Source organism: Nothobranchius furzeri, chromosome 4 (assembly GCF_043380555.1).
Source record: "Nothobranchius furzeri strain GRZ-AD chromosome 4, NfurGRZ-RIMD1, whole genome shotgun sequence".
In the NCBI taxonomy this organism is placed as follows: Eukaryota; Metazoa; Chordata; class Actinopteri; order Cyprinodontiformes; family Nothobranchiidae; genus Nothobranchius; species Nothobranchius furzeri.
The window spans coordinates 83,749,417-83,767,064 of record NC_091744.1 but is presented as its reverse complement, the minus strand read 5'-3'; the positions used below and the strand labels follow the sequence as shown (position 1 = coordinate 83,767,064).

General features: G+C 42.8%; 2 protein-coding genes across 9 annotated transcripts in view; one reads left to right on the top strand and one right to left on the bottom strand.

Moving 5' to 3' along the window:
- The window catches only part of mical2b (microtubule associated monooxygenase, calponin and LIM domain containing 2b), a 78,207-nt gene extending 68,046 nt beyond the window's left edge, over positions 1 to 10,161 (bottom strand). For 7 of the 8 annotated variants that reach the window (XM_070550522.1, XM_070550526.1, XM_070550524.1 and 4 more), the window contains exon 1: positions 4,606 to 4,815. The gene's annotated coding sequence lies outside the window, so the exon portion shown is untranslated. Of the gene's footprint in view, positions 1 to 4,605; positions 4,816 to 10,041 lie in introns of those variants that run through there. The other variant, XM_070550523.1, reaches the window with a different exon arrangement.
- On the top strand, positions 10,057 to 16,253 carry LOC107389206 (M protein, serotype 2.1). The gene is made up of 8 exons (XM_054733682.2): positions 10,057 to 10,167; positions 10,648 to 10,758; positions 11,862 to 12,022; positions 12,095 to 12,255; positions 14,401 to 14,588; positions 14,745 to 14,807; positions 15,749 to 15,908; positions 15,983 to 16,253. The coding sequence occupies exons 1-8, from the start codon at positions 10,057 to 10,059 to the stop codon at positions 16,066 to 16,068; spliced, it is 1,041 nt and encodes a 346-aa protein (XP_054589657.2). The 3' UTR covers positions 16,069 to 16,253.
- Positions 16,254 to 17,648: the final 1,395 nt, after the last annotated feature.

Genomic DNA, 17,648 nt, shown 5'->3' with positions numbered 1-17,648 from the left:
TGTCAGGCTTTTCTAATCCTACAGTTCCACCATCAGAAGCTAATGCAGGAGATAGGTCTCGTCTCGTCTCGTCTTCCTCCGCTTATCCGGGTCCGGGTCGCGGGGGCAGCATCCCAACTAGGGAGCTCCAGGCCGTCCTCTCCCCGGCCTTGTCCACCAGCTCCTCCGGCAGGACCCCAAGGCGTTCCCGGACCCGATTGGAGATGTAACCTCTCCAACGTGTCCTGGGTCGACCCGGGGGCCTTCTGCCGGCAGGACATGCCCGAAACACCTCCCCAGGGAGGCGTCCAGGAGGCATCCTGACCAGATGCCCAAACCACCTCAACTGGCTCCTTTCGATCCGGAGGATCAGCGGTTCTACTCCGAGTCCCTCCCGAATGTCCGAGCTCCTCACCCTATCTCTAAGGCTGAGCCCGGCCACCCTACGGAGGAAACTCATTTCGGCCGCTTGTATCCGCGATCTCGTTCTTTCGGTCATTACCCAAAGCTCATGACCATAGGTGAGGATTGGGACGTAGATCGACCGGTAAATCGAGAGCCTGGCTTTCTGGCTCAGCTCCCTCTTCACCACGACAGATCGGCTCAGTGTCCGCATCACTGCAGACGCCGAACCAATCCGCCTGTCGATCTCCCGATCCCTCCTACCCTCACTCGTGAACAAGACCCCGAGATACTTAAACTCCTCCACTTGAGGTAGGACCTCTCCCCCGACCCGGAGGTGGCAAGCCACCCTTTTCCGGTCGAGAACCATGGTCTCAGATTTGGAGGTGCTGATCCTCATCCCAGCCGCTTCACATTCGGCCGCGAACCTACCCAGCAAGAGCTGAAGGTCAGAGCTGGATGAAGCTAGGAGGACCACATCATCCGCAAAAAGCAGAGACGAGATTCTCCTGCCACCAAACTCGACACACTCCACACCACGGCTGCGTCTAGAAATTCTGTCCATAAAAGTGATGAACAGAACCGGTGACAAAGGGCAGCCCTGGCGGAGTCCAACCCTCACTGGGAACAGGTCCGACTTACTACCGGCTATGCGGACCAAACTCACGCTCCTCTGGTAAAGGGACTGAATGGCCCTTAACAGAGAGCCACCCACCCCATACTCCTGGAGCGTCCCCCACAGGGTGCCCCTGGGGACACGGTCATAAGCCTTCTCCAAATCCACAAAGCACATGTGGATTGGTTGGGCAAACTCCCATGCCCCCTCCATCACCCTTGCAAGGGTCTAGAGCTGGTCCACAGTTCCACGGCCAGGACGAAAACCACATTGCTCCTCCTCAATCTGAGATTCAACTATCGATCGGACCCTCCTCTCCAGTACCTTGGAGTAGACCTTAGGAGATAGGTGTAGGAGACTATTTTCCTTTTCAGCCTGCATGAAAAACTCAGAGTGACCCGTTAGAATCAGGAATAATGATTTAAAATGAGTTTTTCAGAGAAGCTGACATTTACCAGTAGCTAAGACTAGCATTAGCCGGGCTAGCGTTGTTCAGCGGTTAGCATTACCGTGTCAAGTCAAATGTTTATATATTGTCGATGTTGAAGTGGGTTGGGACATGTAACTTAAGGGTGTGTGTCTACGCTCATGAATTATTATTCCAGCCTTTCTCAGACTAAGCTGTTTCTCTGTGGCGATTACAACATTACTGAATTACATAGGAAAGCAAAGATGGCACAGAATGTTTGGTATAGTATATTAGACGCCCCAAGCTTCCCATTTTTAACAACAAGGTAAATGTGGTTTTAAATTCAGCAACTTGTTCTCAAGTTAGTTTTTCCTTCAACGAAACCTAATTTCAAAGATTTATTTCAAAACTAAACTTAATTCTGGCTTGAAATTCTGAAAGAGGGTATAAAACCGGCTAAAGGCTGTAGGATCCTACACTCGGATCCAATTTTATACATTTTTCAACAGGTTTAGTCAGCAGGTTGGACATAATCTGTATACTGGAATGTTGGAAATAATCAGAAATAACATTATTTGCTTAAAACAAGCCTTATGTTTGGATGTCTGTACAATGAAGCCACATAAACTAGTTTCCAGCCTTTGGAAAATCCTGACATGCTGAAACTCAGTCTTGCCTTTCTCATCTGACAGCAGCCCATCTGGCCCGTCAGTGATAGTGACGCCTGGCCCCCTGGTGTATTTTTGTCCTGCTGCTTCCCCTCTGGGCTGATATATGCAGTCACAGAACCTTTTAAGTCAAACGCTTATTCCAGGAAGTGACAGCTTCTGCAGTTACATTTTTCTTTGCCCTACAGGCACCACAGCACCGATAAGCAGCAAACACCCGCATGAGCAGCAAGCACCAGCACGAAACGATCTGAGATTAGCATCTCGGCGGCCGGCTGCAGAGCAGCAAGAGAAGATGGAAGCTAACAGAAATTCCAGTCGACTGCTGAAAGGGTTCGGAGTAATTACGATTTAAAAACAGACAAAGAGCCTCTGACAAAATGCCGAATGATATTTGACTACGAGAACTACCAAATAATATCTGTCAAATAGAACTAATTCAAATCTTAAAGCCACTGTCAAATGTTTCTGGGGTGATTGACGGAAATCTTCCACTTAAAGTACAAAAATCTGACCTTAAAATTCCTGGAACAAAATACTTTGAACACAAAATCAGAAAGAACAATAATTTTATTATTTTTCCATCATGAATGATTTTAAAATCTAAAAAAAAACACAAACGTTAACCATACTCTAAGGTACGCCTGTTAAACTAGTTGTTATCAGCCAATCGCATGGCAGCGCCTCGACACGTTCAGGTTTCCACACGTGGAGAAAAAGATTTACTCAAGTCCAAACCCAAAATCAGAATGAAGACTTTAAAGGACTTTGGACGTGTCATGGTTGCTGGTACCAAACGGGCTGGTGTAAGCTACTGGGATTTTGTCCCACAACCATCTCCAGGGCTTACAGAGACTGGTCTGGCTGGTTCTAGATGCAACAGCAGCTCATATCAGCTCTGGGTCCTAACATGGTCAGCAGAACCTCAGCAGCTGCTCCAGATGGACTCCAGCAGCAGAAGACCACACCAGGTGTCTCCTCTGTCAGCCAAGAACAGGAAACCAAGGCTACAACTCCCACAGGATCACCAGAACTGGACCAGAACCTTTCCTGGTCTGATGAGTCTGGATTTCAGTCGGGTCAGTATTTTGTGTCACCAACATGAACGCGTGGATCCATTCGGCCTCGTATCGCTGCTTCAGCCTGGTGCTGATGGTGTAATGGTGATGGGGGTGTTCTCGCCTCAGAACCACCTGAGGCTGGTTTAAACGCCGCAGCCTGCCTGACTACTGCTGCTGACCATGTCCATCCCTTTATGACAACATGGGCCCATGCTACTTCCAGCAGGATCATGCACCATGTCCCAAAGCTGAGTGGGAATGGGAGATTATGATGGATGGAAAGTCGACACTGAAGGAGTTTATGTTCTGTGCTGCAGCAAAGGAGTCCTGCTGTGTTTGAGCCACTTGTAGCCTGTCCATCTTCTGACGTCAGACATAAAAACTTTAAAAAGTGTTGCTGTGTGAATCCACTAATATCCGATTATGCCCTGGCTTCAGTTGTTCTGAAGTGTAAGCTTCCTATTTTCCCACAGGCATATGTTAATAAGGTCACTTTACTTCCTATAATTTACTGTGGCAGAAGCTATTTTAATAACAAAATACATTTTTATGTGTTAACCAAAAATTAAACCCCGTTAGAAGCTTAGCAGAGGTCAAGTGTAGTTAGGAATAAATAATTAGTCTCCTACTTAAAAACAACACAACACTCTTTAATGAGGATTTAGCCAGAGCCAGGACCTTTGACCTTTTAACCCTTTATGCTGACTGAGCTGCTTCAAACCAACACACCTGTAAGCTTCTGTAACAGCTGCTCTTCCTTACACCCATTAGACTCAACATAAGAGTTCAGACAGCTGATGGAGACTTGTTCATAATTTCCCTGACGCACAAACTGAGAGGAGCTCTAGTCAACATCTGAAACATTAATCCCTAAGATTTCAGGTCTTAGGAGACTCGGAGCTACCTGCTGACCACAAGCATCAACAGGGTGGATCAAAATTTAAAATGTAAGATCTGATTCCAGCGACGCAGTGGCTGGAAGGTCTACAAACCTCTCATTCCAGGGGTCTCGTGATATTTCTGATAGAGGGAAGTTGGATTCTGTTCTCTAAAACACTTAAAGAAAGTTCAGAAATAATGTAAAAACAAATCTCTAAAATAATAGCCTGGAAATGAATTTGGGTCAGACCTTTTGTCTCTTTATGTCCACTTGTAGCAATAAGATTAAATGTATTCATTAGAAATAATACAACTGTAAAAATAAAAGGCTTAGGAAGTCAGAAAAACTGACTTGACTTCATTATTAGTTATATAAGATCTAAAAATACAACCAAATTACGTAGAAATAACCAAACAAGAGGTCATTTTCTATGTAATGGGTTGTTTTTGTAGTCTGGGGAGTTTATTCACCTGCTGGACCTCAACAGGAAACAGAGCTAATTAAATATTTACAAATTAAAACTAAAAACAGGAGTTAAGATGTAAAACTTTGAGACTGGTTTACGGCTTTTTAAACAAACATTGACTCACCCTAAACGTCTCAGTCGGCTTCTTCACACCGAAGTCCATTTAAGCTAAAAACCGAACCTTGTCCGAACCTCCAGGCGGGTTCTGTTCGGTGTCGAACCGATAAAGCAGGCTCCGGTGCCGGTTAGCGCCGTGTCGGCTGAGGGGTTCTCTGTCAGTGACCCGTTTCCCTCCCGGTACCGGAGGAGCGTGTGAGCTCTGCGCGAGCCCAACTCTAACCTGAAGACTTACGTCAATATACGTCACACAACACAATCAACTTCCGCTGAGAGGTTTAAACAATAAAAGCTTCTCCGGAACTTGGTTTGAAATAACTTAGAAAATAATTACTTTTAATTTTTTAAAAGTAATCATTTGCTCACAGCCAACATGTCTTTGTCAATTTACCAATATTTTACTAAATTTACTTTAATGTGTCTCAAATGTTTGTTAGGATAATATAAAGGTTGTTTTTGTAAATTTCATATTGCAACGCTAACAAGACAAATGATGATGCACAGTGATTGTTAAAACGCGATCAAATACTCAGAGCAAACAACATGTGGTCAAATGTTTTTGCTTTAATTTTAGATGAAACTCAGCTGGTATGATGTGTGTTTGACAAGCTTCATTAATAATGGTTATAGCATGTCCACAATAACAAGTTTTCTGTTGTGTTCTGTGTTTTATCTAAACAATTAAACCAACATTCACATTCAAAACCTTTTTTTTTTATTTAAGAAGGTGTATATTATATATATTTTTTTCTGTCACAAATTTTCAAATAAAACGGAGAAACATCAAAGTGGCTTAAAGTCACCCCTGAATCTTTTTTTTTTTTTTTTTTTTGCTTATAAACTATAGATATATGTGACAGTGTGAGTGTCCTGTCACAGTGTCCCGATTGATCATGCGCCCTGGCTACTTGGCCAAGGGGATGTCCCTTTGGCTGACTGGTTAGAGCGTATGACTCTCACCCGGGAGTCTGGGGATTGAATCCCGCCTGGGCCCTCGTTTATCCACCTTGCCACATATATGAGTGTCTAATTGTGCCGTTGACACGTGTAGTCAAGAATTTGGGACTTTAGCGCATCTTAGTTACAATTTCAATTATCTACCTAAAACTGTCAGTGTTGCGTCCTCTTCAGATAAAAACTCTGGACTGCATTTGAAATTTAATCTGCCATCACGATTGGCTAAGAGGTCCACTATGATGTAAGCTGGTATCATATGATGTCACAATGCCGTTTCTCTATATGCATACTTGTCCGAACTTGTGTACTTACTTCCTTGTGAAACGTCATCAACGACGGCCCAAGGACTGTTCCAATCCTAAGCGTGCATAATGGAAAGTTCGCTCAAAGTTCCCGGATGTGTTCTTGCTCCGCCCATTGTATCGAGGATGCATCAAGGCATCCTTCTGCAGACTTGGGACAGCAACGTTTCCCAAAATGCATTGCGTCGCAAACCATTAAACTCCGAACGTCAGAGGAAAAAGCTAATAACTGTAATGTTTTACATTACAAAAACAAATAAAACAATATGAAGTTGTCTGTCACTGTAAATAATTGTGTGTAAACTATAATTTTGCTTCTAATTAGCTAACCCACTATCAAAATAAAAGCAACGTAGTGCTGTTCTGATGAAAAATAAACTTTATTTATTCATTACAGCGCGAAAAATGCTAGTATTTTATTTGTTTTGATCAAAGTGGGCCAAATGTAATACAAATTACACTTTCATTGTTATGTTGTTATATAAGGAACAAAATAGACTTGTATTTTTTTTATGTAAGGTCGTTTTTTTAAAGAGCAAGTCACCCCCAAATCAAATTTTTTTTGCTGATAAACTATATAAAGGAGTGTCTAATCATGCTACAGACACGTCTAGTCAATAATTTGGCAGTTCAGTGCATCTTGGTTAAAATTCAAATATTCTGCCTAAAACTGTCAGTGTTGCGCCATCGTCAGGGAAAAATTCTGCACTGTTTTTGAATTTAAATCTGCCGCCGCTATTGGCTACGAGGTATGCTATGATGTCATCTGGTACATTATGATGTCATAATGTCATTGTGAGCCTGTGTGTGTGTATTTGTTATCGGCTCCGCCCTCTCGGTCTGACAAGCAACAGCATTTGTTGCATTTTTCAAACATGAAGTGGGAGTGAAGTAAGTTTCTTGTAGGGGGTGACTTGCTCTTTAAACATAGCAAGAAGTGGCGCTTGTTGCCAGGACACAGCGGAGTACGGCTCTGTTCTAAATGTCGTCCTCGTCCTCCTGTTCCCTGTAGAACAGACTTTCCGGTGTCCTTGCAAAGAACATGCTTGTCTAGTACTAGAAACGGCCTGTGTGTGTAAAGCAAGTCACCCCCAAATCAACTTATTTTCTCTAATAAACTATATAAGCGAGAGTCTAATCGTGCTGTAGACACGTGTAGTCAATAATTTGGCACTTTAGTGCATCTTAGTTAAAATTTGAATCTTCGGCATAAAACTGTCAGTGTTGTGTCGTGGTCAGGTAAAAGCTCTGCACTGCATTTGAAATTAAATCTGCCAACGCTATTGGCTAAGAGGTACACAATGACATTGACTGGTACATTATGGTGACACAATGTCGTTGTGAGCCTGTTTGTGTGTATTTGGCCGTGTTCGAGATGAGCCAGTTCTGCACAGATTAGATCACCGGTGCTCGGTGCATGCCGGTTAGATTTGTGTCCGACTTGCTCTGACGTCGTGCATACGTAGGCAATGACATCCTCGTGAGATCAAGGCGGCCGCAGGCTTTGGAGCAAGGCGTGACGGGAAGCACCTGGCTCTCACCTGATCTAAAATCTGATTGGTTCACAAATTCTGATCCAAAGATCCGGTGGTGGAATGCGAAATGTTAGTTGGTCACATGTATTCTGCAAATCATGTAACGTTGATGACAGCTACATAGGCCATAAAGAGAAGTGTGACTTGTGTTATTTTGTCACGTTTCCTATGAACACACTAAACCCACAGCTGATAACCTTTACTTATTATTACAGTCATATCTCCATATACAATATATTATATCCACAAGCACGTGAGGATGTGTTTCGGTTGCTAACAGGCACCAGAATTAAAATAATAAATTTAAACAAGTATGAACGCTAGCGCGATATCTTTATCCATGGTCACCTGCGAGCAGTAGCGGTTTTAGGCACGGGCAGACAGGGCAGTTGCCCGGGGCGGCATTTTTTCATGACACAAAAGGGGCGCACAGGCGCTGAGTAAAAAGAAAAAAGAAAAAAAGAAATCTGCGCCGCACCGAGGTTTTCTCTTATCGGTTATATGACAGTGTCTGGATTGGAAACAGCGAGTTGGCGCCCCCTGCAGCTGCAGGCGCTCCTGCTGACCGAGAACGTTCACGTGCTCCGTGTGTGTGTAAGAAGAGGAAGGGGAGGGGTGTGGCGGGGGAATTCACCTCTGCGTCTTTCCAAATGAAAAGCGCGGTTAGGGGCTGAATCAACTGTATTAACATGGCTAAAGTCAATCACATCTTGATGTTCTTCCATTTAACGCACATTTCATTCATAATATCATAAACACAGGCCTATCGTTCTTTCAGGTGTTTCTGAATTGTGTGAAATGACCAAATAAAAAAAGGAAAAACAAAACGATCGAGGTCAAATTGTTTAGTCCTGACTAAAGGAAACTTATTGAGTCAAGAGCCAAACAGAAGAGATGAACATAAAAAGGCTAAAACCACCAGGTGCCCGATTCAGGAAGAAAAGAGGAGATGATGCATGTTTTCAATTTTTTGAACCAGGTAACTGGGATTTTAACGGTTAAATTCGGTCAACTAATTGCTAACAGAGCTAATAGGGCTGAAATATTGAAACGAATATTCAAATGGTTCGAAAAAATTCATTGAATCGTTTTTTACTGATTCAAACTAGGATTTGTTAAATGCTCGCTGCAGCCTGTGGCCTGCCTGAACAACAAAACATGTTGATCATGTTCACATAATAATAAATAAAACAACTCTACAAGCAGAAGAAAACTCCCCAGTCACCACTAACTATCCTGTTTATTTATTGCAGATGCCTGCACTGATTATTTTTACATGATTTGTTCTGTAAAAATTGGCATTTTTGGTAGTCTACAGTTTTTTATGTTAGTTTAACTTACAATTTCAGAGGCCATTCTAAAATATTATAGATCATGATAAAGATCTATTGGAGATCTACCCCAACTTTTGGACTGCTCTGCCAGTCACTGTGGCTCAAGCTGAGAGGAGCTTTTCAAAACTTGATCAAGTCATACCTGAGGTCACCTATGTTTCAGGGGCGGCTCACTCACCTGGCTCTGATTAGTATCAATCACTCAGTAGGGGAGCAGATTTCATATGATGACATTATTGATGACGTTGCATCAAGGTTAGGTTTTAATTTTAGTTTGTGTTTTCTGTTCTAAGTGCAATGCTGTAGTGATTATCTTTAGTTTGTTATGTGTGAAATATTTTTGCTATTTAGAATATTTATTATATATTATGTTCATATATTCTTAATATTTAGTTATTGTTTGTTTTTGTATATTTGATTCTATATATTGTGATACAGTATATAATGTATACTGCTTTACATTCTGACAACTTCATAGTAATTAATGTAAATATGTGCAACTTAGAAAAATGAATGTTCAATAGTCGTTCTAATAAAACATGCCTGTTTGTAGAAAACATGCGTGTGTTCGTGCAGGTGGGGTGGTGTGGCGGTGGGTGGGGGTGGGGGTGGGGGGGGGGGGGCGCACAAAGGGTTCCTCGCCCGGGGAGTAATTCCATGTAGAACCGCCACTGCCTGCGAGCTACATGTAGGGAAATCTGTCCAACTTAAACGCCGGCTTTCAGCCACTCCTCCTGCTGCGTCCGTCTGCTCTCGTCTGTTTCCCAGGCGAGGCGCTGCTCAACTCAAACAAGGCTCCACCCTCTCAGTCTGCCAGGCAACAGCATTTGTTGCATTTTCAAACTGGAAGTAGGAGTGAAGTAAGACTCTGGTAGGGGGTCAAATCGATTTAATACATTTCAAGTTTCCACACTGATTTGGTTCAGTCCTGCTCTGCCCCCAAGCGGTCATATGGTGCTACAACATCCTATAATAATCATTTTGTCTCTGGGTACCCATCAGATATGAGCTGAGAGGATTGTGTCCTACAGGTGGGCATGGAGGTTATTTTGCTGAAGTGTGTAATAAATAGAAGAGATAAAAATATTCGCTAAATATGGAAAAACAATAAAAAATCAGGCGCCAAAACGTTTTGAAAATGTAAAAAATGAATAAAATACCTCTTAGACAGTCAAATTCACACACACACGCACGCTCGCACGCACACACACACACACTGCTGGTTTCTCGCGTCGACATATATACTTTCTATGGTTTCTCGTTATGCACTGGGGCGATGTTACCATGGTAACAGAGCATTTTTAAGCGACTTTACCTTAGCGTTTTCAAAATGGCAAAGAAGATCCTCGAGGAGGAATACAGGAAGTTGCTGGAGGAAAACTCCGGGCCCGAGCAGATCGTCGAGCGGCTGAAGGCGCAGCTTCTGCCTCTGGATAAAGAGGTAAAGGTCCTGCCCGGAGATCTGAGTCAGAGGCGAGGTGATTTTCACATTTATGGGATGGCTTGGCAGCCTACACATAGTGTGCGTCTTCAGGGCATTTCATCCTCTTTTTGCTGGTTTTTAGATCATACGATCTTCAGCTGGGAGCAAACGTTTCAAAGTTAGACGTTTATGTAGAGCCGATCAATGCACAACACAGTTTTATTTTGAAATGCTTCCAGCTCAACCATAAACGGAACATCATTTGATCGATTTTATTGGTTTATTTTAGAAAATGAGTCGACTCTGGTCTAAAGTTCGTTGTCTTCTGTTTTCTTCTTGGAGCTGCAGATAAAAGTTAGATATTAAGTTTTTCTGTCACATTTACAAATTATTTCCTAAAGTTATTAAATCTGCACACATATGTACTAATGAAACAAAAGAAGAGAACGAGTTCGTTTAGACTTTAAGACCTTTTGTGAAATTCCTTTCTGGTTTTAGATAAGTGATGCTGAAAGAACGATTCAAGAGGGGATCCTCGTCCCGAAGGACTTGGACTTGAAGAACACCCTCGAAAACAGAAAGCAGGTGCTTCTAAGGAGCCTGGAAATGGTAAATAAAACAAACATTAGGTTTTATTAACTTGTTAAATCATATTACAGTAAAAGCTTGCTTTTCTACCTTTCTACTACCCACTCTTCCAAAATATAATCACCAGCATACATTGTGATAAAGGTGTGGATCATTTGTTTAATGATAATTTCTGATTCTAACGGGTCACTCTGAGTGTTTCATTCAGGCTGAACATGAAAATAGTCTCCTACACCTATCTCCTGCAGTAGCTTCTGATAGAAAACAGGGGTAAAACTTAAGACACACAACAGAAATGCAGACAACAGACACATGAGGGTGCTAAGAGAGCACAAAAGGAGAACCTGGAGTGGGAACTGGAGGAGCTGGGGAACAAAGGGACACAGAATATGACAGTGGACAACTGGAACGCACCATTAACACTCATGGACTCACCCATCTTAACACACAACGGGGAAGGCTGTTGTTGGTTTAGCATCCAGCAAACAGCAGAGAATGTCTCTGCTAACAATTAGCATTAGCAACTCCACCACACAGCTTGTGTTATTGGAGGAGATAAAACAGCAACGCTGCAGAGCAAACAGAGTCAGTGGTAAAGTCATGTTGCTGTTAGCCAATCAGAGGAGAGATATCCACATATCAGGAAATAAAACTCCAAGACCTGCTGAGCCAGGTGCTTCAAGGTTTTTCCCCCCAGAGTACGACTTAAAAGGCATTCATTCCTACTAGAGACTGCTGCAAATGCATTTATTAAAAAACTGTTTTCCACACCTTTAAAAAAAGAAGAAATATAAGTGGAGCCCCTGAAGATTTGAAACATGCATTTCCCAATCTGGAATATTAAAAGCAGGAACTAGGTTTTTAACAACCTCAGTATTCAAACATGCTTTTCACTGGACGTGTTTTATTTAAGAGGACTGCATGGTGGTACATGTGTAGCACTGTTGCCTCACAGCAAGAAGGTCACAGGGTTGAGTCCCACCTACAGAGTCAGCATGTTCTCTTCATGCATGCTTTGGTTTTCTCTGGTTTCCTCCCACGGACCAAAAACACACATGTCAGGTTAGAGAAATAACCGTGACTCGTTTGACTCCCAACTCTAATTATTTGTTTGTGTTTTAAAGGAAACGCAAAAGTTTAATGACTTGTGCAAAAAACATGCTCAGTATGAAGAAATAGTTTTTCTGAGGAAGCAAGTAGAAGCCAAACTGCAAATCAAAAGGAAATTGGATCAGCAGCTGGCCACGCTGCAAGCCGAGCAGGCTTTAGATGCTTCCAGCCAGATGTAAGTCTGTGTTTATTAGTGAGAGCTGTGCAAAAGTTGGAGAAATTTAGACTTTTTTGTGTTTTTTTAAAGGAGACAAATGCTGAAGCTGAAGATGAGGATCGATGAAGAAAAGTTTCACTTCCAAAACACAAAAGAGCGACTGAAGGTTAGCACAGAGTGTGCTGCTAAACTGCAGACTTTCATAGGAGGGAAGTGTCGGGGTATTCCACACGAGGAGACAGCAAAACCAGGTAAACACACGAAGTTAAACTGATCAAAAAACCCAAACATAAAGCAATGACAGAAGTTAAGTTTAGCCCATCTAGCAAATAAAAAGCTTACTTGTTGGTGATTTGGCTTTTTGTCACCAAAAATGCTTCCAAGCAGATTTCTACGGTTGACAAAAATAACCTGGGGATGATTTTATGTGTGAAGGGAAGAAAATGTTGTCCTGGAGCTACGTAAGGCGTGAAACTCACAGAATGGTGATGATGGGAGCGCAACTCCAGCTCTGTAGTAAAAAATCCCAAGGATGTTTGACCTTTGACCTGAAGCAGGTTGTTCATGTTGGAAAACTCTCAGATGTTGCAGAGTTAAAAGTTCACTGAAAAAACATTTTTAATGATTATTTCTGATTCTAACGGGTCACTCTGAGTGTTTCATGCAGGCTGAACATAAAATAGTCTCCTACACCTATCTCCTGCTTTAGCTTCGGAGAGAAAACAGACGGTGAAACTCTAGGATTAGAAAAGCCTGACAGCTACGTCACACTGTCACTAACATTCATGGACTTGTTGGTTTAGCGTCCAGGAAACAGCAGAGAATGTCTCAGATAGTAGAAGCTAACCGTTAGCTTTAGCAACTCCACCACACAGCAAAACTCCTCCAGGCTCGTGTTATTAGTGGAAATAAAACATCAACGTTGCAGAGAGTCAGTGGTAGAGTTGTGCTGCTGTTAGCCAATCAGAGGAGAGATGTCCACCTATCAGGAAGTAAGACTCCAAAATAGGGTTGTCACGATACTAAAATTTCAAACTCGATTCGATACTATTTAAAAACACCCATTTATCGAACAAGTTTATTCAAAAAATAACATTCCTCAATTTATATTGCAAAAATTAAATGTTAAGAATTAAGTGTATAAAGTGCTTAAACCTTTCAAGTATCAGCATTTTTTAAAACGTGCACACAAAAACTGGCGAAAGTTAACACTTTAAATCATGAATTGTCTCACTATATATACACTATTTGCAGAGTGATGTTTTGCTGCTTAAACTCTGTTTAAGGTGCATTTTTGTCATAAGATGTAACGCCATATGTTTTGTTCTGTACTTTTGAACAACTCTGTTGGTCAATAAAGGGAGAAAACGGATTTCTCCACAGTAGGACAAAGGTACATCTACCGGTAATCTTAATAAAAAAACAGACTGGCGCACGGCATGACGTCATTAAACGCGCCGGTTAATTAGCCGCAGCTAGTCTGTTTACACCTAGAAATCCCAGACTCGCTCCAAACGAACAGGGGAATCACGTTAATGATTCCTAACAAAACCTTTCCACATGAAGATGTTTTGGTGCAGATAATCTTATTTCGAGGCTGCACCATGGGTGCCCGTCCGCACCCGTTATATGGGTATACACTGACGGCGATTCGCCGATGGATCTAAATACCCCGGGGAATCCAAGTAGCACCAAAGTTGTCAGCTTGAGTAAACAAACGTACTGCATGCTAGAAATTAAGTCCGGGTTGCAATAAACGGGAGTTTCCTTTAAGCACATAAGCGTGAATATACAACTACGTGTCGGACTTGGTATGCTAATTAAGTTGGGCTGTGAAGCACCTCCCGAATTCGCTGTTTATGTTTTTGTTTATTTATTTGGCAGACAAAACTTGGATTGGAGACAACTCGTGTGGGAAATTGCAATGTAGCCATGCGGCGTCGTCTTCTTCTGTTTGTCTGGGAGGCGGAGGCTGCTTTACGGCATCTGGCTGTCGTGCGTGTCGGTGTACTTGAAGAAGGCTGTGTATAATAGTCCATAATATCGATACCACAGGGATGGAATATCTCATTTAGATACCACTTTTAGTATCGATTTATATCTAGGTATCGATTTTTTTGACAACACTACTCCAAAACCTGCCGTCTGATCTCTCCTCTGATTTGAGACCTTTCTAGTTCCTGAAACTGGTGCACGTGTGTTTTCCTTCCCCAGAGTACGACTTACAAGGCATTCAATCTTTTTAGAGACCACCACAAACCTATTGAAAATATGAGCAACGGGCCTCTTTAAAAGAATTATGCATAATTATCACAGTAGTTGCAACTAGGTTTAGGGGTCTGCTGCTTCTTCAACTAGGGTGCGGTTTGAGTAGCTTTTAAAACATTTGCTAACAGTCACAGAGGCCTCGGAGCAGCAGGAGACGAAGGAGCTGAGCTCCAGCGACCAGCTGGGTGCCATCGGAGGTGACCCAGAGATGTTTGTCACTCAGGATACAGAGACTCAGTCCAGCTACGTGGATGTATACATCTGTGGGCTGAAGGAAGAACGCAGGATGATAGAAGAAAGTATAAAAAAGACCCAGGTGTGTGTGTGTGTGTGTGTGTGTGTGTGTGTGTGTGTGTGTGTGTGTGTGTGTGTGTGTGTGTGTGTGTGTGTGTGTGTGTGTGTGTGTGTGTGTGTTAACACAGACATGACTTTAGTGGCTGATTGCTTCATTTGAGATGTGTTCCTGCTACAGAAAGACATTCAGATGTTGAAGCGAGAAAATGAAAATGTCAGTGGGCAGCCCGGGAATCTGGAGGTGAGTCCCACTGTTGGACCTGTGCCAACGGAACAGGGTTTCAAACTAAACACGTCCACTTAGCTGCACTGTCTGTAAATACTTAGGAGGATTTTTGCTACTTTCAGGCCTAGTCCACACGTAGCCGGGTTTTTTTTAAAACGAATATCCGCCCCTCTAAAAACTTGCATCCACACCACCTCGTTTAAAAGAAAAACTCTGTCCACACGTACCCGGATAAATACGTTGTTAAGGACATGCCAGACCTGTAGGCAAGGACGTAATTTTCACTTTAGAAGTGGGGGGGACACGGGGGGGGGGGGGGGTGTATCTTTACAGTATGTTCTAATGGGGAACAGGCTTCAACACAAACGGTTGTTTTCTGCTTGGTCCTAGAGCTCAACCAGTGTCAATTTAATATAGCGTAATATTGTTTTTGGATGGTAAAAAGTGCAGGGGTCAAAACTTGACTTTGGAAAAAGTGGGGGGGACATGTCCCCCCTGTCCCCCCCCAAAATTACGTCCATGCCTGTAGGCGGCAGTACTTCCCCCGTTCTCTACCTCGTCCTTCGTCTGTGGTCTTCCGCAAGGAGCAGTAATTCCTCTTGCAAAAACAAACAAGCAGAAAGCGCTTGGACAATTGATAAAGCGAGCGCAGCTCCGAGGCATCCATGCTGTCGGCTAGTGTAAACACAGGTCGCACACGTGATGTCAGCATTTTTTTGTCGCGGAAAGTGACGTTGCGGACCTTAAAACTCCGGTTTTGTCTGTCCACACGCAGACACCCAAAACGGAGAAAACGCAGATCTTCACGTTGGCCGGAGTTTTTAAAAAGATCCGTTTTCGTGTGAAAAAACTCCGTTTTCGTGTGGATGACAGGCCAAAACGTAGAAAAATATCTACGTTTTGGCAGATCCCCGGCTACGTGTGGACAGGGCCTCAGACTTTTTTCTTTGCTGCAGTATCACCTGGAGAAATTAAAGATGCTGGGAAGCTCTTTGGAAGATCATAAAAAGGTTGTTCAGAAAACTCTGGAGGATCTGGCAGCTGGCATCCGTGGAGCTTTAAAGGATGTCGACAAACCTGCTGACGTCACCTCGGACAACCTCCTAAGCTGCATTGGTGAGCGGAATAGTAGTGACTCTAGGACTGAATGGTACATTCATTACTCGTGCTGTCACTATTTCTCTCCTCAGATACTCTTCATGAACGTATTGCCACGCTGCAAATCTACCCCAAAAGCAAGGGAACGCATGCAGGTGTCAAACGAGACAGGAGATGAAACGCTCCTCTGTGAAATGAGCAGCACACAGCTAGTTTCTTATTCTCTCAATGAGACTTGCTTTAGCGGGTGATGAGGAACGACGCTCCTCCAGGTCGTCTTCTGGATGCTAGTCGTGTGCGCTCCCATTTTCTCTTGGAACAGCGTTCAAACAGCAGCTCGTGAACTTAATAAAGAAGTACAGATTATTTCCTGCAAGCATCAAACACTTCTGGGTTTTTGGTGTTTCTCTCTGGTCATTTTCATCTCAACTTTAGAGGAATTTTTCTTCACTTAGCCAAACTGATGCATTGAGATCAGGCAAGTAGCATCTTTTTAGGATTTGTTACTTATAAAAAGCATGAAAAAAACATATATTAATGGAAGAAATGGGCACAATGTATTATTATTGCATAATGAAGTTAGCAGTTAGCAGAGCCGCAGCAAAGAACGTCTCAGCTAGTAGAAGCTAACTGTTAGCATTAGGAACTTCACCCTACAGCAGAACTCCTCCAGGCTTGGAGATAAAACAGCTACGTTGCAGAGAGTCAGTGGTAAAGTCGTGTTGCTGTTAGCCAATCAGAGGAGAGATGTCTACATATCAGGAAGTAAGAGCCTAAATCCTGCCGTCTGAGGCCCAATCCAAATACTCGCGCTGCGCCCTACGGTCTTCTGCGAAGTGCACTTGGAGGAAGTGCGCAGTAAGGATTCAAGTGTGCAAATAATTGCCAAATTGGGTCAAGGAGCTTTGCGTCATCGACCGCAACGCATGCTGGGACGCTGTGCTAATTAAAAAAAAACTTTATTAACAACTTTCAAACAAACAACCAATCAATTATTTGAAATAAATTTACATTCATTGCTGCTTCGTCTACAACATTCAGAGCATCAACTAATCATCGTAAAATGAGCTACTTTCCTTTGAAAAGGCACTTGAGCCTTTTCTCCCACAGAAATGGATCCGCATCAGTGCAGACTTGGTGAAGTGCGGATCAAGGGTGCAAAAGGGGCGTGATCGACTTCTGCACTTGAGAATCGGGACACGCCACACACTCGCACCCCTGGTTGAGATCGTGCAACTGAAGGGTGCAAGTGTGGAAGTTTTCCTGAAACTGGTGCACCAGTGTGTTTCTTCCCCAAAGTACAACTTGCAATGCATTCGTTCCTACTAGAGACCACTGCAGTGTTCTACACCTTTAAAGTGAGAAAGTTGTGAAACGACTCATTCTGGAAGGTCCTGAAACTGTCAATAACTGAGATCACTTGAGAGGGATTTAGAGCTTCATGAACGCGTTTTGTAACGACTAGATAAGAAAAGAAGTCACAATATGTCTCATTTAAAGAAGGATCAGATCCTAAAGGGCTCATTTACCTGCTGTCATTGTAACTGTGTCACACTTTTCTACAGTTTGCTGTATATGATGGGGTGGGGGGGTTAATGGACTAGTTATTATTTTATAGTAAATAAAAAGGATCAAACTGAATAAAAGTTTGTGTGAAACAGTTTAAATGACCACTTTGTTTATCAAATAAAAATGCATTTAGTTTATTTTCCTTTTATTTTTGCCTCCACTTAAACTCTTCCTCCCCCTGATGATATC